We start from the raw sequence: 27,602 nt of genomic DNA, 5'->3' as shown, positions 1-27,602 counted from the left end.
TGTCTTTTCACCTTGCTACTCTGCAAGTGTTTATGGGTTGACTATTTCTGTTTATTCAGAATCTCAGGTGTGGCAGTGGTTTCAGTGAAGAGTATTGGTGTATGAAGACCAGATGCAGGACAGTACTTTGTATACAGTGTAAACGGTGCTTTCAGGAAGCTGGCTGAGAAAGAACACAATCATCAACTCTTTTTAATCAGAATCTTCTATGGTGCTGTTGAGACAACTGAGTCTGTCAGTGAGGTTTTCAAAATTTGAAATGCTTTGAATTTTTTTTTTTTTAGTTTTTAGCTGCAGCCAAATTCATTTTTCTAGTTGAAAATACCTTCAGGTTCCTAGCCAAAGTAGGCAACAGCTCTATTTGGTGATGGCCCAATTGTTAGCACTGCTATTTTCAGGTTTAAAATATGCTTACACAAAGAAAATGAAATCGTTTTGCTGACAATATTTGCTAAGCATTTTTCCAGCAAGAAGCAAAATTACCAAGTCCTGACAATGTGAGTCATCAGTATGTCTTTTTAAATTACTCTTTTTTTTTAGAACAGACTTCTCAAATATACATCAAAATAAGTTAACCTTGAAGGAGGCAGCTTTACTTTGTGCTAAAACACATAGATGCTCAGCAAGGCTGAACTGATGATGTTGTTTATAAAAGGTCTGCTACTGTTACTGATTTATGTTGTCATATAAGGGTCATACCTATGGATCAGTTTTTTTCTTATGATCGACACTGAACAACATATAACAAAATGCTAAGGAAATGAAGGATACAGGATTTTTTGTTAAGATGTCTAGAATTTCCAGGTGGTTCTGACTTCTACATGGGATCAAGACCTCTAAAAGGCATAGCAGATAACCATTGCCATGTGAACATAAGACAGTTGAAAAACCTTTAGTCAGGTGATCATAGTCTTTTTGCCAGTTTTGAAAGTAGAAGAATATGACTTATGTTCATAATACATTCATGTAAGTTTGGAATCAGCTCCTTGTAGGAGCTGTGCCCTGTTCTGTCAAAAAATAGAGGCGATAGCAGGGTATTATGCAAGTGTGAAGATTCTTAGAAACACTTTTGAAAGGGAAGACCAATGGCCAAGAACTGAAGTGTGTACTTCTTACTTTCAAGACTTTAGATTGAGAAGCTCAGAGGTGTGAGGGGTGGGTAGCAAAATGCTAAGGGACAAGTTTGCCAGAGTCAAAATATTGGGCCGTGAAATGGCATTCTCCTAGTACTTTCACCATTAGAAAATGTGGGGAGAATCATTAAACCAAAAATTAATCCCATGGGAAATGTGGAAGAATTATTCAGAATTGCCATGAAAACAAGCTGTGTTGCTCAAATTATACGTTGCCAAAACGTGTGGATTGCCTGACCTGTAATGTTCCCATCACCCTAAGCCTCTGTGTATGTCACCAAGGACAAGCATTTTTTGGTGCTCCTCTTAGTTGTATAATACCAGTCACATGCCAGAAAGACAGCTTTTCCTTATCTGTGTGGTTTTCTTGCCTGACTCCCTATAAAACAGCCTTGCAAATTATGTCCCCAGAGTTTGCTGTCTTCTTACTTTGTCTTCCCCTATTCAAAACACTGAAATCAAGTTTTAGGGTTCCTGAAGTATTGCAGTTGCTCCTCTAATAGTATGTAGACTTGAGTAGTCAAGTATGTTGCTTTTTACAGACATATATGTATGGATATATGTATGTATGTGTGTATATATATGTGTGTATGTAAAATCTTTATGAACTGACAATCTGGAGGCAATTTTTCTGTGACAAACCTGTGCAGACTCACTGAGAGCTGCCATGGAGGCCAGCACTCTTGAAGGTGAACGTGCACATGTTCTGTTCCATCGGAACAGAGCAAAAGGTTCCCTACGTGAGTTCTTGGAAAGGCTGTGGATCTCCCCTCCTAGGACATATGTTAGTAGTCAGGAAGGGAAGAGTTTACAGGTTAAGAGCATGAAGTTAGTTTTCCACTATCTGACCTTTTCTCACACCACCAGCACAGAGCAGCTTTTCTGTAGCATCAAAAGATGTTATTGTTTGCTGGGATAACTATGCTAATAAATCCTCTTGTACAAATGCATCTATTATGTTATAAGAAAACTGTGTGCTACTATAAGTAGTTTTATTAGTGTAAGTGCATTTAAACTAGGCCTTTTTCCATCATCACTGTGTGTAGAAAAAAATTTACATTTCTAACATATTCCACTATTCAGTATTGCCTAGGTCCTTCCTTAAGGTGCACTGTAATAGCAAGTGACAACAGAAGTTCTGTTCTGTACCATAACAGTGAAAGAGAGGTACAGCTCTCAGCACCAGGCTGTTCAGTACAAAGATTTTCAAACCTGTATGATCTGAAGGATTTTTTTTTTGCTAAAACCTACAGGTTGTTTTGTTTTTCTCTTGCTCCATTCTATTCTACAAGTACGAAAGTTGAAATCAAGTAAGTATGATGCGATATGCTTCAATAATCTTTCTAGGATCTTGTTTGGAGTTACTAGTTGTTTATTCATGGATATTGTCCCTGGTCTGTGTGTGATAACTGATTGTTTGAATGCTCGCAGTCTACTGTAGTACAAAGCAAACTGGGTTTGCAGAAATACAAGCAGTCGTCTCGTCAGATCCTTGATGTGCAGCATGAATGAGGGTGGAACTAGACTGTCCTTAAAAAAAAAAAAAAAAAAAAATCACTTGTGCATGTCACGTTAGGTTCTTGGTTTCATCTGGTTTAGTAAAGCATAAGGCTTGTGTCAAGGGATATTTTGTGTGACCGGTGTATATTTGTGTATGGATTCATCTTCAGAATATTTCTTAGAAAAAGTGGAAGAAGAAACAAAATTAATGATGTGTTTTCTGAAAGACAAGCTCTTACTGAACAAAGAAAAAAAAATCTGACAATTTGCAGATATATGTTTTTTTGATATACCATACATTCTGATTACAATTTATTGCTTTGATGTACTAACTTGACTACATTACATGTGTAGATAGGCACTTATCTCTGTAATGAATTGCTTTAGTATTTTCCTTTCTTTGTTGGATTGCTACATATTTCTATGTAGATGAGAGAGACCTTAACATCAGTGGTTTCTAGACATTCTTCAGAAAAAAAATGTAAATAAGTGATTTGTGTTGCAGTGTGTTGCCTACCTAAACTGTGCCTGGCTATGCTTCTTTCTGTTGTGAAGAGTAACATACTAGAATTTCATGCTAGTAGCTATTAGGAGTAAGAATAATTTTCTTCACCAGGTTTTTTCTATTTATGCTTGTGTGTGTTCGGTTTTTTTTTTGTTTTTAAAAGGAACACCTCTCCCCATCCTCAGATTTTCTTTAAAAGAGATATAACTAATGTAATTCATAACATAAGTGTATTTGCTTTTGTTTGACTAACTCTTCAGTCACAGTATTCACTTGCTTTATACTGTTAAGAAGTTTATCATAATAAGCAACTCAAACCAGTTTACTTTCTGAAAAACAAGTGACTCCTGGTAATGCTCAAATATGGTTTGTAACATTCCAAAGAACAACAAATACTAAAACACACTGTGTTTTCAAACCTGAGCTTCAGAATAATAGAATATGAATCTGACATCAAGAAATACTGATTTGAAATACGTATGAAATAGATGTCTCATGAAGAGGGAATTTGAGAAGTACTTCTTTAAGAATTCTGGTGAGATACACAAACCACCTTCTGTAAGCCCTCTGAACATAACTAGCATGCTGCTCAGTTTATTCAAAAAGGACTGTAAATTCTGGAAGTTTTAACTTGATATGTTTGCAGGTAACATGATTGATGTGTAACTCTAGAATGAAAGGAGTATTTAGAGTCTTGGCTATCAGTTCACGAGTTCTTATTCCTTAAACAAAGACAGGTCAGATATTAGTCTTGTCCCCTGTAAGTGTTACAGTTTCTGACTTCATCCTGTGAATACATACACATACAAACTTAGAAAATACTCTAACATTCAAATGCTTATCGATCATTAAATCAGAAAAAACATAATAGTGGAGGGGGGCTAGCCTATCTGTCATAAGATTTTTTTTTTTTCATAACTTCTCAGAGGTATATCATATTATAAATGCATTAGAAATGTTTTGCTCTGAGGATATGTAGCATTCCTATAAAGGTTAAATCAATAAAAATGATTTGGCCACATTCCTAAGCATGGCTAGAACAGGTAGCCCGTTGTTTAAGGTACCCTTGAATTTCTGGATCAGATTATTATGGTGCAGCAAAAAGGCTTACTAAAGGCTTCTTACTGTCTGCAGACGTTCTGTGTTTCTATGTGAAGATATCGTCACCCTAAAAAAACCTTCAGATTTTCTGGGCTACTGAAAAAAAAAGATTATTTTTATGTATATAGGTCTCAAAAGTTGTGCTGTGTGTGCTGTAAGTTTTAAAGGAAGTTTTGCAACAAGAAGGGGTGAAGACACATCAGTAATTGATAACAACCAGGTATGTAAAGAAGAAAAAAAGAGACGTCTTTTAAATCAGTGATGAGACTAGTAAAATTGTTGCCCATCTGAGTGTCTTTATTAGTTTGCTTAGCGTATTCTTATTTTATGCATATCTGATCAAGTGGAATAGCCATTATATTATGTATATTTACTATGTCTAGTCAGTTCAGTAAGCAAGTAAGATTATTAAATCTGATACGATAGTAGAAGACTTCAAACAATTGTTAGTTCAACTTCTTCTAACTTTATACATAGCTGATAAAATTTAATAGCCATTAAGTAGTGTTTATTCAATACATCTGCTTGATTCAGTAGACAGTGTTGAAGTCTGACAGTAGACTATTTTTATAGATTTAGTGCATTTTAAAATCTTTCATGCACGTTGAGGAGCTACTGTATATTATTGTTACAGGGCAGATTTGTGTCTTATATTGCGTGCATGTGCTATGCATCTACGCTTCTGACATTTTTATATAGGTTTTATGGAGCACAAGCTTACTGTAAGAACATGTCACTAAGATTAGAGTTCAGACTGTGTGGGTATTTTAAATTTATTTCACTCAGTCTTACTGTGCCCTGGAATTGAAAACCAGTGCCTTTTTATCTTATTCTTTGTTTCTTCCTTGTTTTGTTTTTTTTTTTAAAGTGTGAGAAAGAGGTTATTTTAGGATATGCTCTAAAATGTAAAATGATGAAGAGTAATTATGACGATAAAGTAAAAAGCACACACTACTGGTAACTAGGACTATATGTTTCAAGATGTTTTTCAGTTGTGAAAATTTGATCAGTGAATTAACCGCACATCCGGCTACATAAATCTTTGATCAGAATTGGAACATTCCAACTCGTGTGTGTGTGTATGTAAGCTGGCTGCATCAAGTAGATTTTACACATGTGCACTACACATGTGCCTTGGAATTAGTTAGTAAATTAATATTATAATTTAAAATAAGAAAATTATGCTCTTTCAAGCCTTTGTTTTGTATGTAATAAGTATTATAATAATTTGTCTTTGTATCTGGACAAACTCAATTCTTCCTTTATTTTAAGATATATGCATATCTTAATATCTAAATGCATATTAAGATGGCTCAGCCTTAATTAAGATTTTGCTTTTGCTTTTAAAGGTAATATTACAATGTTACTTTAATGAGCTTGGAACCCCAAATTATTACGAGGTCGTGACTGAATTAATTGCTATACAAAATGAGACACCTATGTTTTCAGGTCCTTTTCCCGAAATACTGTAAAATTAAAAGTTGTTCTAATGTTTGCATATGCAATATGCAGTATTTCATACTGTTCTTGCTACAGTATGAAAATTATTTGTGCTGTGAAGGATAATTTCATCCAATTTGATGCTAAATTAATTTTTTTTTTTTCTGTCTAGATGATGTTATTTTATTGTCCTCAAATGACTGGACCTTTTCTGAATGTTGGTTTCTTTAATAAAATGTCAGTATAAAGAGTGTGCCCTCTGAATCTGCTTTAGCGTTTCTGTTTATGTCTTTTAATCAGAAAGGGGGAAATAAAAATGTACCGAATAGCAAGAAAAATATAGCACTTAGTTTTCCATGTGCAGCGTTGGATGTAAGAAGGGTGGGAAGGAAGCAAAGCGAATGCCCTTTATGCAGAAAATCCTTTGGGGAGAAGAGAACATTTTTACTGGTGTATACTAAGGTACGCCGCCTAAGCAAATAGTTGCTGCTTTCTGCTCCCGTCAGTTTTAAATAAACCATTCATTGTTATGGCTTGGTTATTCCACAAATAACCAAACACCGCGGAGTTAAACTTTGATGCCACTGGTTGGAAAAACGCAGATGATGAGCTCTCTTAATGTGCATTTGTACTGGTGGTCTTTACTTAGAGGAAACAAGTTTTGCAGATTGTGTTAGGAGGTAAATACACGGCAGATTTTAAGTACTCTGTCACAAAGCTGCTCCTGTGCTTGCGTACTATACAATAGCTAGTAGCATTAATTCATCAAATGCTTGTTAATAAAGAGTCACTGAGCTAGACCGTATGTGTCCCTTCAGTGTTAAAGAGCTGATGTGACACTTCTTTTTTTCCTAAAAGTTGTCTATTTAAAGGTGGAGGAGCCTCAGTTGAGCAGATCATGCATTTGAATGAAAGCAGTTACTTGTGGAATTGATACAGAAAATGCAGCCGCGGCACAGATGCTATAGCAGTTCAGTATTCTGGCTCACCTAAAAGGCTTTCCGAGACAAGAAATTCTGATGCAGTCTTCAGAATTAGGTTTTTTGTTGGTCATGTCTTAAAATGCCTTTTAAGTTCTTTTGAATCCTGACTGTTTCATCTGTGTAAAATTGCTCTTGCTGATTCTGCATGAAGGTTGGAGTTTATAGTATATTATTGATCTATTGTAGTATTAATATAAAAATAACATTGTGAAGTAATATCAATTCCTGGCAGAACAACTCTGCATTTCACATCAGAATTCTTTCAATATAAATATGGTGTGCCTTTTTTTAAATCACTTTCAGAATAAGAAAAAAAAAAAGCAAATAAGTAAAATAAGACTACTTTGGCTAAAATGTATCGTTCCACTTTGAAAGTTGAGGTGAGTTAAGATTGGCCAGTCTAATGCCCACAGAAGCAGTTTCTCTCTTCATGGGGCTATGGGAAGAAGCAAGAAGATACCAAAAGACTTAATGCAAAACATCTATTTCCTCAGAAATATTGCCAAGTATTCTAAAAGGAGGACTTCTGCCATTTATTACTTCACTACTAGCACTAATGCTTTATGTAGAATGCTATAATAGCATTAGTAGACATTCTTCTTTACAATTATTAAGACAAGACCCTTGCTGCAAGTTGCTACACTGTGTTAGCAGAGTAAGTACAGATACGTGAGGAGTTGTAAATGTTCTTTGGGTATTTGTACTGCTGGCAGATCTGAATGTGACAGCTCATTCTCTTTTATAACTTCACTATTAGGGTGGAAAATACTGTACCAATACATTTAGATATTTTCTAAATTTACACTATTGCTGGTTTGTTTTTTTTTTTACTTGAAGATTTTCAAAATTTTGGGAGTATGGATTAGTAGGAATTAGAGGTTTGAACTGTATACGTGTACATGTTTGCACATACACAGCTCATTAACATTTCTTAAAAGAAAGAATACCCTGTTCTAATACCACACGTGGATACATTAAAATATCATGTGTTTTTTAACTGTTTTTTCTGATTTGTATTTAAATTGATTACAGATATTTTGGGGGATTAACACTATCTGGAAGTGAAGGTACTTAGGCATAATTATTTGTCTATATTGTTTTTCCTTAAAAACACCGAAAACTCTCCTTTGCTTAAGTATGTGGTCTCGTACATATTAAATGTGGTTGATGAAGAAATTCAATTGAACAATGAATAATGACTTGTAACATCACCCTGCTCTGATTTGTTATACCAGCCCCACTTTCAGAAGAACCGCACCCAGCGTATGGCCGTTGGCGTATATGCGTATAGAGCATATAGATGCAAACGCATCTTATTAGTGTTATAGTTACTGTTCATTGTGATCGCGGCTGGGTCCTTTTCCTCTGAACAATAAAATACTATGCGACTGGCAGTGGCTCTGTCTTTCTGTTTTAGTAAACCACAGAGTGTATTTAGATGTAAGATAGCTGACCATGAGGGATAAGTAAACAATGGTTTGGCACGCTTATGGTTCAAATAAATTCTGGGGAAAATAAATGTATGTAAGGTCATCAGCTTTTAACTTTCCTTATTCAAGAAAAATGAATGTTAATAACTTTTAAGTCATTATGAAACACTAGCAATTCTGATGAAATGTAATATGTCAAATAAGGTAGTGTCTATCAGAAATACAGTAACCATATTTGAATGAATTCCTGCCAAATTATTTTTGCCATGGGGTTTTTAGCTATCACATATTAAAACTTAAAACCGTTGTTAATTCCAGAACTGCCTGACCTTAATGAATGTGGCATTTTTGAGACAGACGGCAGAAGAAACTGTTTTTAGCCTTTGCTGTGTAAATAAAGGTAGTTTTAGAGATGAAAAAAATATCCTTAAAGAAAACTGTTAAGGATGCATGTAAATATGAAAATACTTTTCAAAGCACTATGTGTATTTAAAGGAAAATGTAGCCTTTTTCCCTTTTATCTTTTGCTATGCTAAAATTAATTTTATAAATAAAAATACTTAATAAGGAGTAGGTTGCACAGAATAATTTAATTGCTCTGATTGAAAGGACTTGAGCAGTTGAAGTGAGTCAGTAGAAAACCTATGGTTTTTTCCCCCTCCTGGGGCAAGTTCATACACGAAATAGGAAACTTAGAGCTGCATAAGGAAGGCTAGAACAGTACACAGTATGCTAACAAGCAGAATAAAAAATATATACAGGAAACAGATGCATGAATAATGGATTTTTTATTGGAAGTGTTAAACTGTTTTACGATATAGCAACGGAGTTTATTTTGTCTTTGTGCTCATCTTTAAAATACTCTCTTTAGGGTGTGCTTTTCAGTATGTTAAGTGGCAGGTCTTATATTTATTTGTAGAAGAGAGCATGTTTATGTAAGGAAACGTGCTCTTAGATTTAAGCTTTATTAACTTAAAAACAAAACCACCTGAGAGCAGATGATAGACCTCCTTAGCCTGTTCCCCATAAGACTTTAGAAGCCAGTTTGAAATAAGGGTATACAATAGAAATTAAAGCTATTGTATATAATGTGAGCAAAAATTAATTTTTTCGATAAGAGTAGTTTCTTGTGGGGGTTCTGTGGTGGAGGAGGTGGATGTTTTCTGCATTTTGTGGGTGTCTGCTGCCTCTGGATGAAAATCTGTGGTTAATTCGTAAGTCTGGCAAAATTTACAAGGAAAATCACTTTGAAATAGCACACAGTTTACTAATTTATTTTTGAGTTCACTTATCAGAATAAATGTTGTATTTATTCCTTTTAGACAAATTAACTTCTATTTAAAATAACAGTTGAATATTTTCATGTCGTAGTTCTTAACTGGTTGTACGAAACTTGGATTCGCTCAGTGCCGAAGTTAAGACCTTAAAACGCTTCAGGTTTTACCATCTTAAACTCAGTATTTATCTTGAGGCTGCCTTCATTAAGGTATTATATACTCCAGGGCATATTAAACATGGCAATTTATTGTAATTCTTATTAATGGAGTGTATTTAATGAGTTTTCAGAACCAACTCCATCGCCTACAACACACAATGTTGAGTTTTATTAGGTACGTAGAGTAAAACCTACACATGGTTTAATTTTCAGGAGGTGCCCAGCACCGCCAGCTGCCGCTGGCTCCTCTAGTAGCCCAGCGGGTGCAACGCGGGTGCTCAGCACCCTTGCAGCCTGGCAAGCACAGGGTAATTCCTCCCTTCCCTCTCTGCTCTGATTTTCCCCTGGCGTGCGCTGGACTTGTGCATAAAAGAATGCCACATTTTTGCTTGTATTTTCAGCTTCTGCTGTTAACTTAGGGTTTTGGAAAGTATTTTTTCTTGGTTGTTATTAATGCTACCCCTTGATGGGTGTGTGCCACAAGGTGTGACACGGCCTTAAACACAGTTATTATAGTTATTATAGAGCTTCTGTTTGCTCTTTTGAACTGTCTGCACTGCACAGTTAGCATCTCTTGCAAGAATTATTTACTGCTTTATTTTTCCCTTTATACTTCAGTGGGTACAGTATTAGATGTTCATTATTTCCTTAAGACTGCTTTGTGCTTCTTGTTATTCCTAACAAGTACAACTGTGTTCTGAAAATCAATCGGGAAAAATAAAGGTATAAGGTGCAATTTTAAGATTAATGTTAGTCTGACCGTGACCAAGAACTCACACTGCTTGAGAGGAATTTCAGTATTATTGTTATGTTCGTAATGTGGGGTGGCAGAGCCTTTAAATATTTCTGGTAGAGTAGTTAATACAGCATGGAAGTTTGATATTTGTACAGTTTGTAAAGGAATTTGAGGTGTTACCCTATTTTGACTTCAGTTTTCAAGTATGCACTGGTGCATCATTAATCATAGGAAATGCAAAAATAAATAATATAGTCCCTTTGGATTTTTCATGTGAATACTTACCTTTTCCTTTTTTTGTATATACAGTTGAGGTATTTAGGTAACCCCTAACCTTTTGCTTCAACAAGGAGGTACAGTATAAAAATATTACCACAGTCTTCATATGAGCAGTTCTCTCTAAGAAAACCTCTAGATGAATATTTATTGAAAAAAAGCAAAGTTGCAATACAGAATGACTTAGCTTGGCCTGAATATTATATTTTAGACCACCAGTGAATAAAATTAAAAGCACATGGATTTTGAATAACTAGAAAAGGTTGTAATTGATTAGCACTGCATGAAAGTATTGAAGTAGAGTAAGTTTTGATTTGTGAATGGTTCTATTCAATAGAGATTAATCCTGTATGTTTGATAAAATCTAGTGCCCCTAATGATTTAGGTTGTTTTTTTTTTCTTTTTTTCTCTCTCCCCAGTTTATTTAACCGTCAGATATTCAGTGTTCTTCTAACAAAGTGGAACATTTTGACCTTAGCAAATTTTACATCAGTGTAGTTGATCTAAACAATATTGGCTATTAATAGTTAATTTGTGACAGATAATTAAACAGATCAGGGCATTTTGCTGCATAAGAATCCTCTAAGTGGTGTAGTGCAATTCGGCATGGTTTAGGGCTTTCGCATACCAAAAGCCTTAGTGAGAAGCTTGCAGCTTCCCTAATGCACATGAGAATAGTCATTCTTGCATAGCTTTCAGTGTTATTTTTTTAAAGTCCTAATATTTTGAATTGTATTTTATGCAAAGGGTTTTGCTTAGCATTCACAATAATATGAATATGTTAAACAGAGCTGGAACATATGGAAGACTTCTGCTTTATATACATGGATAATCAAAAAGGATCTGGTTCTCTCTTATCAATATCTTAGTTAAAATGAAAAACTAACATTCCTTACCAAATAGTAAAGCAGTAGAGAATTGAAATGTACAAAAGGCTTGTTTTTTTTGAGGAATAAATGAGAAGATACTGCAGAGTATTTTAATATAAGCAGAGTGAATTTTTTGTTACTAACTTGAAGACTTTCACTTCTGTCTGTTGGGATCAGTTTCCAGAAGTTACATGTGAAATAATTTAATCAATTATCAGCCAAATTTTGATCTTATTTACTCTTTTTGGTAAAATCCTCCTATGAAGATGCACAGAATGTATTTGAAAATGTGCTTTAAAAAAAAAGCTGTTTTTCAAACCTGTAGCTGTTGTGTGAGGCATTTCAAAAGTATTTCATTCTCTCAAATACTTTGTGTGAACCATGTTTACCATATTTTCTAATAAATATGCTGTTTCTTTTTTTGCTTAGTGTTTATTTTGAACATTTTTTTCTTCAAACGATATGGATGTGAATATAATACCCTTTGCTGGTTGAAATGAATGCACTTACTAAAAGCTTAGGAAGGTTTACAGAGACATGAGGCAGTCAAAATTTGTATATAACTAGTGTAAGGTAGATATACTCTGGGTATGAAACTTAGTATCTAGTTAATTCAAATATACTAAATTGTAGACCAATATATTCACATTAATTAGGAAAGGATCCTTCCTCTTCACTACTCTTGTTTTCCTTTTCATATGAAGTCAAAAACACATAGACAAAAATAAGTAAGAGTTTTCAGAAATACGGTTAATGGCATAGATGAGCAGCGATGCGAGTTATTCGTCATAGCGCTGTTTTCCTTCCCTGTTATTACTCATCATTATGTTTCATCAGTTATTTCTTGAAGAGAAAGATAATTAAATTCAGCAGTCCTGAAAGGAATAAGGTGGAGATGGGTGCAGAAGGAGAGATATAGATGGTACAGAAAGGAAGAACAGATCGTGCGTTCTGATGTACTGCTGCACCATTGGTAGGAAGTGGCAAATTCATAAGTAATTTGGGTCTCTGGTTTTTTTCTTTTTAAAATGTACACTGTCTCCTTTTTATGAAGGGTTTTTTATAGTTTTGTACTTAGCTTAAGATATATTGCTTACATATTGATAGAGTTGATGAGATTTTGTAGTTCCTTGCATTCATGGTTTGTGTCTGCAGTGAAATTTGTGTACCCAGCCCTATTTAGTGAAGTTTGGGGAAAAGCATTATTCATGTTACAGTACTTCTCACTTGCTTTAGGAATGATCAAAAGTAGATGAATTAAGCAGTCAGCACTCCGTGTTTTGATAATTTTAGCCAACTAAATTTCTTCTAATCTCTTTTGGAAGTAAAAGCAAAAGAAAGTCCCTATACATGTAAACTGTATTTCCTGTTGTAAACACTGGGATAATGTGGTCTGGCTACGCTTCTCTGGGCTTCATTAAGACAGCAGTTTCAGTAGAAAAGCTGCTTACCAGTTCTGCGTTCGCATTTCAGCTCAGCGTTCGGTGTATTATAGCTCCATGACCAGCCACAGGTTATGTTATCTCTTCTGGTATCTATAGGTCATAAATTAAATTGGTCTCGCTCCTGGAAGAAGCGATTCTTCATTTCTTTTCCTACACACGGTCTTACAGCTTATTCATGTGCTTAACTGGGAACCAGTCAAAGCGTGTGAAGTAGGAGGGGTAAAAGGAACTCCAGTCATAGTTCATTACAATACCAGCTTAATCGGGATGTATATACTGAAAATGGGTCTAGCATTGTTGTTTTTCTTAGGAGGGGGGCAGGGGAAGAAAAGAAATAGGTTTAGCTACGGTCCCAACATAGTTTCGACATGATGGACACCATTAAGAAAATCTTGTAAGTTTTCAGAATTTTTTTTCCTTGCTCTTTCAGAATTTTCAGTTAGTTTTCCTGCTCTGTCTCACTAAAAGATGCTTTGAAAAAAATTTTGAATATACTTCTTACTCCTTGTCAAGAATGACTAGAATACAGCATTTTTCAACACGCTTAAAAATATAACTTTATTTTAGTTGCAGGTAAATCCCTTAGAGTCATATTCAGCTTTATTTAATATTTTTGTGAGTGAGGTGCTCTCTACTGATTTTAAGACTGTATCTGAGAGGAAGAAGCTTTTCAAAGTAAGCGATGAGAGGTGCAATTTCATAGCGTATTTATGATTTTTATGGGCATGTGTGTATGCAGTGCATATAAATAATTACCTCAATATACATATATGATTTCTTAAGGGAATCTGTGTTTACAGTTCAGAATATTGAAGTAAATATTTGGCAGTGCTCTTCTACAGAGTTTCTTGAATCCACTTTCAATTAAAGCTTAAATTCATCAGCATGTTAAATCATGTGTTTTTTATTTCATAGCTTAATATTTTTATGCATTAATATTTTGCCTTGTTCATAATAAGTGTAATGAGAAGAATTTGCCTTTACAAATGAATATATTATCGAACTTGCTTTGCTGTGAAATGAGGGCAACAAAAAGGCTAGAGAACTGCAGACTTACACCAATAACTTCCTCTGATACATATGCTTAAAAATAAGATGTCTGGAACAATGATAGGGCAATTATGGGTAGGATAGGCTGCTATATGCTTCACGCTACTCATTTTCATCATGCATAGAGAATAAGAAGTCTTAAATCATGTAATTTAAGTCTCTTACAAGATCTTTCGTTAACCAGTCATGGTGGATACATATAAAAGTGTTAACGCTTTACGCCAGAGTTCTTAATAAGTTGTTCTGTGCTGTTGTTGATTAATTCACTAAATACTTTATCTTTTTCCCTAAGATAATGTTGAACATTACACTAGACCCCACCAGACTCCTCCAAATTTGTGTACCTACACTGTGACCCAGGTGGCAGCTGAGCACACCTGCTGTCAAACACTAAGGACTAAGTCACCGACTTCATTTTGCTCAGCTAACAAATCTGTTCCTAAATCTGCAGAAGTTATTTACAGTGACTTCCCTGCCCCCCCCAGCCATGTATGCTATTTTAACACCCTAGCATCCCATTCAGCAAGTTTTTGTGTCGATAACTGTAACCAGCACTGCTAAAAGTAAGAAAACTACTGACACCGGAAAACAGAAGCTCAAGTATTGCAGTACTTACCCCAAAAGAAGTTTTGCTGACATGGTGTCACTGAACTGAACAGGCTGTTTGATGCCATAGTCCCTCTCGGTTCACGCAGAGCTTTCACCTTCTGGTGTAAATACTTCTTGGATCCTCAAACTGAAAACACAAACCATAGCCAAACCTTGTTTTAGTTTTACAGCGTTCCTGGATTGCATAGACTCTATAGTTGGTTTTTTCCCTGTCAAAAAATTGTGTAGCACTGGTAACATGTGAAAAGCAAGGAAACAAAACAAAAAAAAAAGAGAATGAGCAAATATTTGAAGGACCTACTATTACTGCATAGACTGTGGTTAGAGAGCACTTACTGACTCTGTTGGTCTCAGTGGCTGGTAGTGACCTGCGGAGATTAACCATTTAAAAACCAGAGGCTTCTTTGCTGTCCTCCTGGAGAAAGTTTGCACCGCACTTGTGGTTCTGTGGTTGTTTGTGAGGCGAATGAAGCATTCACACAATCCAAAAAAGCAAAAGCTTTAAAACTCCTTTTTTTTGCAAGCACTGTTACTGGAGCGAGCGAGTCATGTGGCTGTGACATCAGAGGACTCCAAGTAGGACTGCCTCCACTGTGGCTTTTTCTTTCTCTCTCCCTTTTCCCCCCCCCCCTTTTTTTTTTTTTATATTTTGACAAAAGGCCCGTGGTAAGGCCCTTCCTGGCATCCAGAAGGATATAGCTTTTTAATTTTTGTGACTCATGAGGATTTGGAGAGAGTACAAAATGCTGTAAGAGCCCAAACTTCTATACAGTTAAAGCATATGGACAGCAGAACTTTATTTGTACTCTCAGTTCAGGTTCCCCCCACTCTTCTTCCCCCCCCCCCCCCTTTTTTTTTCTTTTTTCCTTTTTTTTTTCCCCCTCCCCTTCCCTCTCCCTACTTCATTATTGTGTCTGTGGAAAAGTGAGCAAAATTGGCACAAGTGGCTGTGTGAAATTCTGAACAACAGTGATGATTTACAATAATTTACATCTTTGGATTGTATCACGATCTTGGGTCTGCTTCATATTTGCTGGGTGGCTGGATTCCTTCTGTTTTACTTTTTCTCCTTGTCTTCCTATACTTGTGAATCTGTAACTCATTGTAAGAAACTTTACCTTTCCTAAGGTCTAGTAGCAGGCTGCTGGTTGGGGTTGTGTTTTTTACTGTAATTGGCTGTCACAGAAGTGTTAGTCTGGGGATTCCTTTGCAAATCTTAAATCATGTCTGCCTTGCTTTACATGCCTTCAAAACTACTTGGCAGTTTTATGTAATGCAAATTAAGGGCAATTACGTTTCTTTTGTATTTGGGGCAAAATATGTCACTTGGATATCATAACTGGTTGTGTACTGCAGTTTCAGTGACGCTTGTGAATAGTGGTATCGCTAGGATTTCGTGTAGACGTTGCATAACGGAATGAACTGTGAGAGTTGGGAGCTTTTGATTGAGCTTATGTTAATTGCTTATTATAGTTCCAGTGTTTAAGAGAAATAGAACAGTCGTAGACGTTTTGGGAGACTATAAATAACTTTATTCACCAGTTAATGTTAACACTTAGTTTTAAAATGAAACATAAATTTGATGCATATGTAAGATTTAAATACTTAATATCATATGTGTGCATGTGTGTGTAATATTTTTTATATACTTAACATATTGTAACTTTGACTTTGATTGTGTAATATAAGCCTTTACTGTACCAGTACGGAGTGGGTTAACAAAAGCAGTATTTTTTTGTTTATAATAGAGGCTTTGAAATAAATTGCAAAATGCTGTGTGTAGTAAGGAATAATGTGCACAGACAGTGTGTATTAGTAGTCTTGATTTGCCCACTCAGATTCAGAACAAAATTGGAAACATCTTTGAGAAAGTATCTTATTTTTTGCCTCTTTGGACATTATGTCTAGAACTTTTCTTATTAGCCTGATTGTATCACAGATGCACTGTATTTTTTAGTTTTAGCTGAGTGTTTTTAAAATCTTTTTCTTTTTTTTGGTCATATATATTTTTGGGAGCAGAAGAATTGTGTAAAACATTTTCTAGATATTGTTCAGCTTTTATTTGTAAAATAAAATAAATTTCTTTGAAGCTGCCATCCCTCCTTTTCTGTTTTCCTCTTTGTCCTCAGCTTTCCCAGTAACAAATTGGCTGGGAATGATGCGAGATGAATAGCTGGAGGTGTGGGTGGAGAGCAGGTTCTCTGTTTTGTGGGGATGCAGAGAAAATGCGAAAGGAGATTTCAGGAAAAATTACAGATTTTATTTTGATTTTTATTATATATTTATCAAAGCAACATAAAAACCTGATCATAAAAACTACCTTCATAATGTGTATTGTAAGGTAAATGGCATTGTTCTTAATTCAGTAGTTCGAAAGGTATTAGATGCTGCAAAATTTATAGTATTCTACCATAAAATGGAAAAGCAGTATTCTGAAAATCACCCATTTCATATAAAATTAAGGATGATATTGGATTCTCCTAATGATGGATTGCTTTTACTTCTTTATATTTTCACAGTATGGTTAAGAACATTAATGGAAAAAAGTTAAGGATATAAAAATGATTGAAAGAATGGTAATTTTTCATATAAACAAAACGTTTGTGTGCATTACAGTTTAAATCAACTTTTCATGCAGCAAAAGGTTTTGGAGGTTGCTGCCTGTGTTATTTGTGGCACTCAGTTGTAAGCACAATGTTTCTTCAACTGCAGTTAGACATTGAAGATATTTATCAACTTCTATTTGATGGTAGGTAGATTGTGTATTTTTATGTAATAGATAACTCATGTCTTGATCTTAAATACTTGTTTTCATTCATACGAATGCAGTTGCTTGATTTTTAAAACTCCAGGATTTATTCTTAGTCACTTCCTACAGAAGTCTGAATTTTAAAATTTATTGCATTGAAATACTGTGCTCTGGCTTTCTCTGGAATGGCTTTTTAATGCTTTAGTTATTCTCTAACTTTGTTACTGTGTTCTGATATGATACTTTTATAAGATACATTTTTTTTTTTTTACTGTACATACTTTTTCACCTGTGCTGTCAAGATCAAGACCACTAAAGCGAAGTCTTTGTCTAGTAAGGCAAAATCCATTAAAAGCAGAAAAACAAAGAGTTTAACTGAGTAATCTAGATGTAGTTTGCAGAAACTGTCACTGAAAAAAATACTAGGGTGGTGTTTTTGTATAGAGACGTTATAAAGCTAAACTTTATGCAGACCTAATACCTGCGCAACTGCTGGCTGCTTCCAGTATAGTTTGCACTTCTAATGAAGCAGATGCGTGAATCCTGAAAATCCCCTGTGTAAACCAGCGTCTTGATTGCAGACTTACACTTGACAGTCTTTTGTTTAAACGATCTACAAAAATCGAAGTTATGTGTTCCATAGGGGATACTTTAAGTCACAATTACGCTTACAAAGGAAGTATTATGCCAAGGAATTTCTCTAGTAAACTACGAGCTTGATCTTTGATGACAAATGAAATCTTATTTAAAGTCAATTGTAATGCAACACTAAAAGATAATTACGTCTTTCACTTTTTTGGAAACGTGTTTTGAAACTTTTAAGCCATGCTTTATTTCCAAACATTTTGCCTTATGTCACTCAAAGTTCATACATCACATAAACAGTATGATACCCTGCTGAAAGTTTATTTGTACTTACATGTTTGTTTCTATGCTATAACTGGAGAGTTATAAATATTCTGCTCAAAGCAGTATCATGGCAATCTTGTTGAATTGCATTTACCTACAAGTTTTACAATATATACTAAAACAAGATGCTGATTGTTATGATACGGAAAGTCCTAATGCCGCTTCCTCAGATGCAGATATTAATTGTAGGCGTTAACAACGAGGCTGTTTCCACTAGAGCAACGTTTTCTTTTTTTTTTTTTTTTTTAACGGAGGGAAACCTCTCTCCTTGTCTCTGTTTTTCATAACTTAGAAGTAATTATAACTTTCAGTGGAATAGTACTGTGTTTTCTGATGGTTCTTAGCTAATATATTTAATGTACTGTTTGATTTAAAATATTTGCACATTTTATGGAAATTTTGTTGCTGGACTTGGTTATCTCGTAGGCTTCTGATTCCCAACATCTCCGCAACAGCTTCAAGTATGCTGATCTCACGTATATACTAATCTGTTAAAGCAAAAGCTAAAAGTGCCTGTTAATTAAAAAAACTGTAACAGCAAGATTATTTCATTTTAAAATGCTACTTATTGGTGTGTGCAAGGAGCAGCACTGAACATCTGAGTTTTACTGCTGCCTTTTTATGATGATGTTCTGTTCTCTGCCTTATAACCTTTTTCTAAATAAGATATGGGTTGAAGTAGACAGTGCCTGGGGCCACTAAGCGTACAGAAGGGGGAAAAATGCTGTTATGTTTCTAGAGTAAACAAATGTATGTTTTCTGTACAGTGGAATCGGGCTACTGAAGATAAAAGGAAACCTTAAACTGAACTGTTACTTAAACGAAAAGGATGTTCAGGGAGTACGTCGTATTATAGCAAGTAGTAACAAACTGTTTTCATTCATCGTCAGTTGCCAGCTCTCTCACTTCTTCATAGAATAGAAAAGATGCTCTCCAGAGTAATAAAACCTAACCCCTGATCAGGCTTTGAGTAAGTGGCTACATCTTAATGGTCAAATGTATCTCACCTTGGTTATTCTTGTTGCTCATTTTTCCTGACAAGTGTTACTTTTCTCATGTTCCTCAAAAAAGTGTCTTGTAGACTGTACAGTAATTGAGAAAGCCCTTTTGATTAGATGCATGCATTCTAAACAGTCAATGTATGGTGTTTAAGATCATCCTAACCTTCTAGCTATTTTCTCCTCTGTGTGTGTGTGTTTTTTTTTTTTTTTTTAAAGTTAACTTGCAGAAAATATGGGAAACTTGTCTCATATAACAGCTGAGGATGTGGCTAGGTTAAGGCAGGAAACTGCTACCCACAATGCAATGTTACATACACTACCACTTAATAAAATTTATTTCAAACATGCTACTGACAAAACCAAAGAAAAATAATATCCTAACTATGCTAGTTAGTACACTAAATATATCTAGGGAAAAGTGAAAGTAATCTCTCTAGAGCCTTTCCTGATTCTAGGATACAATGCTACCAGTAGTTAAACCAGAGCAGATCTCAGTAGTTAAAAGCAGTGACCTATTTTTAGAAAATAATCACATTGCTCTGGAAATTAATGATTATATGCTTTTTAATAACAGTCAAAATTATTTTATATAGACAGAATTCAGATAAGCGCTCTCCTTAGATTTTTCTGGTTGTCAAAATATCCTCTTATGTAGCTTTAAAACTGGCAGCTTTTCTTGCTTCATCCTATTTTCACTGAATCTTACGTTTACTGTAGCCAAGCAGCCTTTTACCTCTCCTTCCTACTTAATCTGTTTGGAGGCTGGTGTGAAAATATTTTCCATCATATGTGGGAAAGGAGCTAAGAAGAGGAAAGTTCATCTTCCTAGATTATAGGAAGATTTAAGGGTTCTAGTTGTTTTATTTGATTGCCTGCAATTTGAAGAGTGTAATAATTTGTGAGAGGTAAATAAATTTAGTTAAATTCTAAGGTAGATTTAATAGTCTTGAATCTTCTGTGATTATTTCCAAATACCAGGCAGAGATTCGTATGAAGTCACTGATGCTGCTCTGCCATAAATGTCCTGAAAGTCTTGTTCAGGATATATTTTTTTGTTTCTGTTTGTTTTTAAATGCACGTATATTAAGGGTGATCCTCTTACAGAACATTTTTGAAGCATTTGCCTCTATAGTTAGAGAACGCTTATCAAGAACAGCTGCTGTAGTGCTGTGGATCCTATCCATGGACTCATGGTGGTCTGCTGAACAACGTTCTTCAAGTTTGACAGGTGAGACAGAGACTCTCCAGTGCCACTGCTTTTGGATGAATCTAGCTGTGGTTGGAGAAAGTGCATCTTGCCAAAATATATGGGTAAGACCACACACAGTCTTTAAAATAGTTATTGTAAGCTTATTTTTAGGCAATATATGTCTTGACAGTTCTGTTATTTGCATGCCAGTTTCACTGCTGCTTATAGATTTTTCATTTATTTTAGTAATGGCAATCGCAGATTTAGATCTGTGTTTGTAAAGCTTTTGCACAACATTTACACTGGAAAAATACAGACTTGCTACTTTCAAACCTCAGTCAAGATTAGAGAACGGATTTTAAAAAATATTAAAGCAGAGTATTCACGCTCTTCAGATTTGGTGTCAGTGTTTTCATATTAAACCCCATTTTCAGGGACATAGTTCAGCAATAAAAATTTGCTTCTGGTTTTAAAATTATACCAGTTTCAGTAGCTTCTGTGCTTGTATAAGTCTGCAGCAATGTAGATTTAAGACATGAAATTAGTTCAGTAAGTAATAAAAATGAAATGTTTTTTTTTTTTAAATTGCGTAGTTATTAAATACTGAATTTAGAATCTGTATTTGATTTATGTTATAACTCCTGGACAGTATTTTTCATGTGTATTTTAATGTGTAGAATATTCTTTGCATTCTAAGTGCCTGCTTCAACAGTTGGCTCCATAACGTGTATTTAAAATATTGTATGTTTAACTGACAGTATAGAAGGGAGTTGCACCCTGTAGAATTTCTGAGTAAACAATACGCATTGGGTAACTTTCAGAACAGATGTTTTTTAAATACCCCAAGAGAAATTAAACTTTATACTGAAATGGAATATCATAAACCATTCATTGGGTAGTGATGCTTTAAAGTTATGGATTCATAAGAACACATTTTCTTCCCCCCTATTTCTGTATTTTCCAGATTATCTTGCATAATTAATACATGACTGTTTCTCAACAAAGCATTACTCTTTTTTTTATTACTTAACATTGTGTAGTACCGTTGTTTATAACAGCGGACTTTACAGACAATTAAGGAAATAGTCACTGCCTTGAGGAGTATACAATTAAATATATGCAGTTAGCCGTTTAAGAAAAGCATGAAAAAGAAGGAAGGGAAAAACCCCATATAATGAACTGTAATAAAACTGAGTGATATTTTGAAGAACTTCATGGAGTAGGGAGAGCAGTTAGTTTTAATCTTATTATTAACTTTCTCCACATGTTCCAGTGTGAAGAATGTTAGTTATTTGCGTGCACTTGGCTCGTCTTGTTATCTTGAGCATGATGCCTGATCATCACAGCCGCTTCTCTATATTTTTTGGAAAAAAACCCTAAACAAACTAACAACCCCATAACGTTTCCTTATGCAGTGAATGTAAGTTGAAATATTTCTGTGCCTTTTGTAATGTTTACATAAGTTTGCAATCCTCAGTCCTGTAAACAGTACTTCTTAGAAAAAAATAATAAAATGAGATAGTTTCATCCTTTCTCCCATTTATCTCTCCACATCCTTTTTTCCTATTTTTTTTAAAAGTATTTAGTACCTGGATCTACTTCTTTTCCACAGCTTGTCAACACTCTAAGCTTTCCCTTGTAATTAAAAATATATTGTGGTTTTTTGTTGGAGAAGAGATCTGAAGATCGTTCATGAGAAAGAGAGTTGAAAAGAGGATGAGAGGGGAATAGAAGGGATAAAATTGGAAGGAGGAGACTTAAAAAGAAAATCTTGGTTTTTAATGAGGTTATTTTTTAACAATATGACTCCCATTTTGTAGAGAAGGAATACTGAAGGTGAGGAGAAATGAAGACACTGAAACAGGATGAAGAACAAAAACATGCACCCCTTCTCATGGTGACAGCATATGTAGGAGAAAATTGCCCTCCAATCTCCCAGGCAATGTGAAACCAGAATAGCCAGTCCAGATACTGGCTGTGTTCAGTGTGGTGTTGAGCTCATTTGGAGTGAATTGGGATGTCTCTGTGTAGCACTTAAAATGGCCCATATCTATGCCTAAAGAATAATAGGAGAGAATTAAACTTTAGTGAGGTTGGGAAGAGTATGGGAGATGTTTGTATTAAATTTCCAAAGTGTGATGTGTTCTGTGCTGGAGAGTTGGTTGATTTTTCACATCTGGAGGAGAAAGCAGGCAGTATTTATAGACAGTCCACTCACCGATGTTCAGATAAACAGGTGTCAATTCTTTTTAAGATTTTGGTTTTTTTGGTCATGCTCTGGATAACAGACTGCTTAATAACTGAAGGGTGATAATGAAGAAAAAAAATTAATTACAGTCATTCCTTCCACTCATACCTCCTCCTCTGACCTTCCAACCCCACAAATGAGGAAGCAGGGCTGTTTTTTGAGAGACACCCTATGGTTTGGTTGCCAGAACCCAGACCTATAACTTCTAAGATAAATAATGCAAGCTTTGAGGCGATGTTCTGTGTGGATAAGACAGTATATGCGTTATTTGTTTTTTAATACTTAGATGTTTTATTACCTCAACCTTTTATTCCTCTTCTGTTTAGATGGATAAATAATCATTTGTTTTAAGAAGATACACCACTGCGTATGCTTTATAGCTCCATGAGGGAAGTGTCCAGTGATCACCCAAACCACTTAGCTCTGTGGAGTGTTGGCAGTTGGGTAAAGAGGGTGCTTTTACCTTGGAGACCCAGCCGGTAATCAAATTGAAATGTTACGTTTCCGTTTCAAGACCAAACGCAGGTTCTGGGTCTCCTGCTTGGCTCTACCTACTGGGAGGGGTCCAAGGTGCTAAGCAGGATGAAGTTCGGTGTTTTGGCATAAGATGATGATGGCGGAACAGCCTAGAGACTGTTGGGTGTTGCCTACTGATTACAACGTGTATGAGGACAGGCCATAGCAGTGAATGGGCACTTAGTGCCCGAATTGTGTTTGGAACTGTTTGGCCAGATTCCTTGCTAGTGATTGGAATAGGAGTATGTTGGAACAGGAACACTAAAAACCAGTTTTGTTGGAAAATTTTGCAGCGTAGTCACAAATTAATCCAGGCTGAAAACCAAATAGTGTTCTCTAGTGTCTTCTAAATTCCTTTCCTGAGAGCATTCTGCGACTGGAGTGGGTTTTTTCAGTTGTTCTGGGCCTGAAAAGACTTTGGACTCAAGGTTATCACTGGCTGAAAATTAGTTCAAGAATCAAACAAATCTCTGTTTGATGTACTAGCATATCAATGGACATGTTGACAGGTCAATATTTGCGTGGAATAATAACATTTCTTTGTACTTTATAAGCTTGGTATTTTAAAGAAAGCTGTATTTTAGGAGTGTGGGATCTATGTTATAGATTAATTCTTGTAACGGTTACTTTGTACCAAAATCCATTGGATGAGGTGAGTTATAAGAGTTACGTTCTCTGTGACATCCATGTCCTCTGGATTTCTCACTCTGTAACGATGCTGCTGGAGCAGGTCCTTGTAGCCAGGCTTATTCATACACTTCAGGATGTACAGATTGATGCTACCAGATCTTTTTGTAAGATCAAGCAGTGTTCTGGGCAGTTGACTGCTTGGCCACAAGCCTCGACTCTAAAGGAAGCGTGGCTTTTCGTGGGCCAGAGTTCATTCTCATGGCATGGGCTTTAAGGTTGGGGCTCTCAAATATCTGTGCTCTCTCTAAAGTGGAAAATGAGCTAACCTTTATCTTTCACATTTTGTGCCTTTACGTCTGTATAAGTGGAGTGTTTAAAAAGAAACTTGAGTAACTGTTGGGATTTGGGAATAAGGCAGAGTATGCAATTGTATTTTGCCATCTTCATCCTGCTCCTGCTCTAAAATTTGTAATTGTTGTCCTTTCTTCAAAGTTTTTTTCAATTATTTTTATTTTTTATGGGAATCTAAATGTTTTCTTGCTTTTTAAATCCAGTTTTGCCCGGTGTGGGTTTGAGGCAGCTCTGCAGCAGAATGTTTATATTTCAGTTTCAGGAAAAATGATACCAGTCTGTAGTAAGTGGCATCTTTACAAGCTAAACATAACGATCAAAGAGTTGAAGAAACAACAAATTTAGTTGTCTTTTGGACAAAATTACAATGGAATAGCATTTGGTTTGTCATTTAGCTTCAGTATGATTTATTTTTCTTCTCTTTTAATTGGAAAGCAAATCCAATTCATAACTGAATGCAATTCAGTCTTCTCATTTTCTGATGTGGGTAGAAAATATCTGTTTTATCTGTGTATAGGAGCTACAGTAATTCAAGCTTATTTTTCCCTATGAATAACTGAAATAAACTGAAAGAGTCAGACATTCATTATGTGACATTGTTATGCTCAGACACATTTTTAGAATTAATGAAGTCTACAGAACACTAATTCTTTGAGTGCTTTCCTTTCAACTCTCATTAGTAACTATTCCTGGATTGGACATATGACAGATATGCAGCTAAAATAGTGAAGATTTTCTGCAAGATTGCCTTTTCCTTTAGAGGTGTGATCTGAAGAACTTGCAAGTAGAACTATTCCCAACTGATAGGTTTTGGTTTTGGTTTTTTTTTTTTCTTTTTCTTAAATCTGTGTTCCTCAGCTAAAAGTAAGTTTAGCTAAACTCTACACTGGAAGAGAAGTTGATGAAACTAGCACAGAAAGACTAGAATTAAGGTTTCCAGTGATCCTTAGTACAGCCCTGTTGTATGTGGTACATTATAATACGGTGTTAACTGATGGCATTTTTTTCATCCCTAGAACTCCTGACTCATTTTTTGCATGGAACGATTACTGTTCAATTCAGGGTTAGTTATTCAGTGATTTTTCTTTTTATCACTCATTGCTCATTACATGGCTGTCTGCCATCTTTCCTGCACAATATTCAAACTCTACTATGAAGAATTACTAACTTTCATGTGCTCTTTTGTGGCACATGTCAGCTATGAGTGTACTTAACAAATACTATTTTTTTTTTCTTTACAGTACTCTTGGGAGAAATATGTTGTTCTCTATATCAGATATATAATTTGGTGGAGGTACAGAGAGAATAAAGTGAAAAAAAGACAAAAACGAAACTTCTCAGTCACTTTACAGTACATTTTTTGTGAAAATGCTTAGCTTTATACATCTTTATAAATGATACGTCTCTATACATCGCTAATAAAGATGTATCTATACGTCTTTAGATGTATATCTATAATATAAAATAAAGATGTATCTATACATCTTTATTAGTGATAGCGTGAGAGGAAGTGGCATCAAGTTGCGCCGGGGGGGTTTAGATTGGATATTAGGAGAAATTATTTATGGGAGAGAGTGGTCAAGCACTGGAACAGGCTGCCCAGGGAGGTGGGCCCCATCCCTGGAAGTGTTCAAAAAACGTGTGGACGTGGCACTTCAGGACATGGTTTAGTGGGCATGGTGGTGGTGGGTTGATGGTTGGACTTGATGATCTTAAAAGTCTTTTCCAACTTTAATGATTCTGTGATAAGTTTAAACACCTCATTTTTTCAGTGATCTATGTGTGAACTTTGACCAAATGTTTTTGTCACAATACTGGAAGTAACAGATTGAGGCTACAAGTCTCCTTCGCCTGAATACCAGAATCTTCATGTAGCCTAAACTCCTGACACATTGGCCATGTAGGTTGTTGGATAACTTGCAGGTGGCTCACACGTAGGACATGACAGTGTTCCCTGTGGTCCACTTCAGTGTAAAACAGGGCAAGGTGAGGTAAGCTGGTGGATCCTGAGATGCTGTTTCCATCTCAATGGTTTGTATCTTGCTTAAGAAAAAAATTTATGCATGTGATTTTTTCAGTAGCTTTCATGCCAACACTGACCTCTTGATGATCAGCCGTATCTAGATCAAGAACCAAAAAGTGCTTCATTGTTTGGAACACTGATTTACGCTCAAGAGGCATGGACTCATCTTACCACTGTTGTAAGACTGATATTTTCGATTGTTTGTTTTAGTGAGATGTACTGTAGTTAAAATTGTTCTTAGAAACTCTGATGTAATTTTTCTTGATTTGCAAGTTATTGATCTGCGAAACTGGGGTAGGAGAGGGGCTAAAGTGACTTTTGGGTGTTGCAGCTATGTGCAATGTATGTGCTGTGATAACCCAGTAATGTATTCAGGATAAAGAATTCTGTAAACATCAAAGCCATTGTTTTTCTGAGACTGTGGAAAGATCATTACAACAATGTATACTACGTATAGCACATGAGGAAATGGAATGAAGCTGCATCAGGTTGGACATTGGGGAAAAAGCTCTTCCCTGAGAGGGTGATCGGTCGCTGGCACAGGCTTCCTAGGGAAGTGGTCATGGCACCAAGCCTGTCAGAGTTCGAGTGGCTGGACAATGCTTAGTCATATGATTTACTTTTAAGTAGTCCTGTGAGGAGCAGGGAGTTGGACTCGATGATGCTTTTGGGTCCCTTCCAACTTGAGATATTCTGTGCTTCTATGATGTTTTCTTTTCTGCATTTCTTTTGATGGCTCTATAGAAGGCTGTACAGCCATTTCCAGAATTCTCATATTTCTCTGGAAAGAGAGAGAACCAACAAAACATGGAAAAAAATGTTTCTTCCTCCTTCTGTATTGCTGCTTTTCACTTTGTTAACTGAGCAGAGTATTTGTTAATGGAAATTACTGTGATTTGTGATTTATGTTTTCAGATATTAATTAGCTGCTTCTATCCTCCTTCATGCTTGTTTAGGAGGTAAGCAAGTTAATTTCTAGTTTACAAGTTCATAAAGGAGAGACAGATTCTGAATTTGGGAGTTGGTAGTAGCTGTTCCAAAAGAAGTACTAGACTTGCTGTTGAAAATACGTGATTGTGTTTGGCTCTTAACATGCCTGCAGTCTTGTTTAGTTCATTTTTATACTATTGGTATTTAAAGATGAAAAAATATGAAAATGTGTTGATAGAAGCAGTCCTTATGTAACATTATTAAATTAAAATCTTTATTAGGTGTCTAAACATGGGATATTAGAAGTTTCAATCCAAGCTTTGACCAGTGTTTTTTTTGTTGGCTTTGGGCTAGTCACTTGAAGCTGGCATGTATCTGCCTTGGCCTGATTATTCCTTTCATTTACCATAAATCAGGAGTAATTATGCTGAATTTATTAAAATTTTATGGAGGTAAGAGCTGTAAAAAAGCAGAGATAATGCTATAGTGGCAAAGGGCTGATGCTTGAGAGGTGAGTTTAGCTATGGGGCTGAACCACGGACTT

General features: G+C 35.5%; 2 protein-coding genes across 4 annotated transcripts in view; one reads left to right on the top strand and one right to left on the bottom strand.

The window, feature by feature from the left end:
* Window positions 1-14,577, bottom strand: part of RUNX2 (RUNX family transcription factor 2) — a gene marked incomplete at its 5' end in the record, with an annotated part of 226,223 nt that extends 211,646 nt beyond the window's left edge. For both annotated transcript variants that reach the window (XM_081997933.1, XM_081997934.1), the window contains one exon: window positions 14,520-14,577. In XM_081997933.1, coding sequence (XP_081854059.1) covers window positions 14,520-14,577 — 58 coding nt within the window. The remainder of the gene's footprint in view (window positions 1-14,519) is intronic.
* Window positions 1-27,602, top strand: part of SUPT3H (SPT3 homolog, SAGA and STAGA complex component) — a gene marked incomplete at both ends in the record, with an annotated part of 279,215 nt that overhangs the window by 20,465 nt on the left and 231,148 nt on the right. The window lies entirely within an intron of this gene.

This window comes from Phaethon aethereus, assembly GCF_964289735.1.
Source record: "Phaethon aethereus genome assembly, chromosome: 3".
Lineage (NCBI taxonomy): Eukaryota > Metazoa > Chordata > Aves > Phaethontiformes > Phaethontidae > Phaethon > Phaethon aethereus.
The sequence above is the reverse complement of the archived record's forward strand: the minus strand, read 5'-3'. Positions and strand labels throughout refer to the sequence as shown.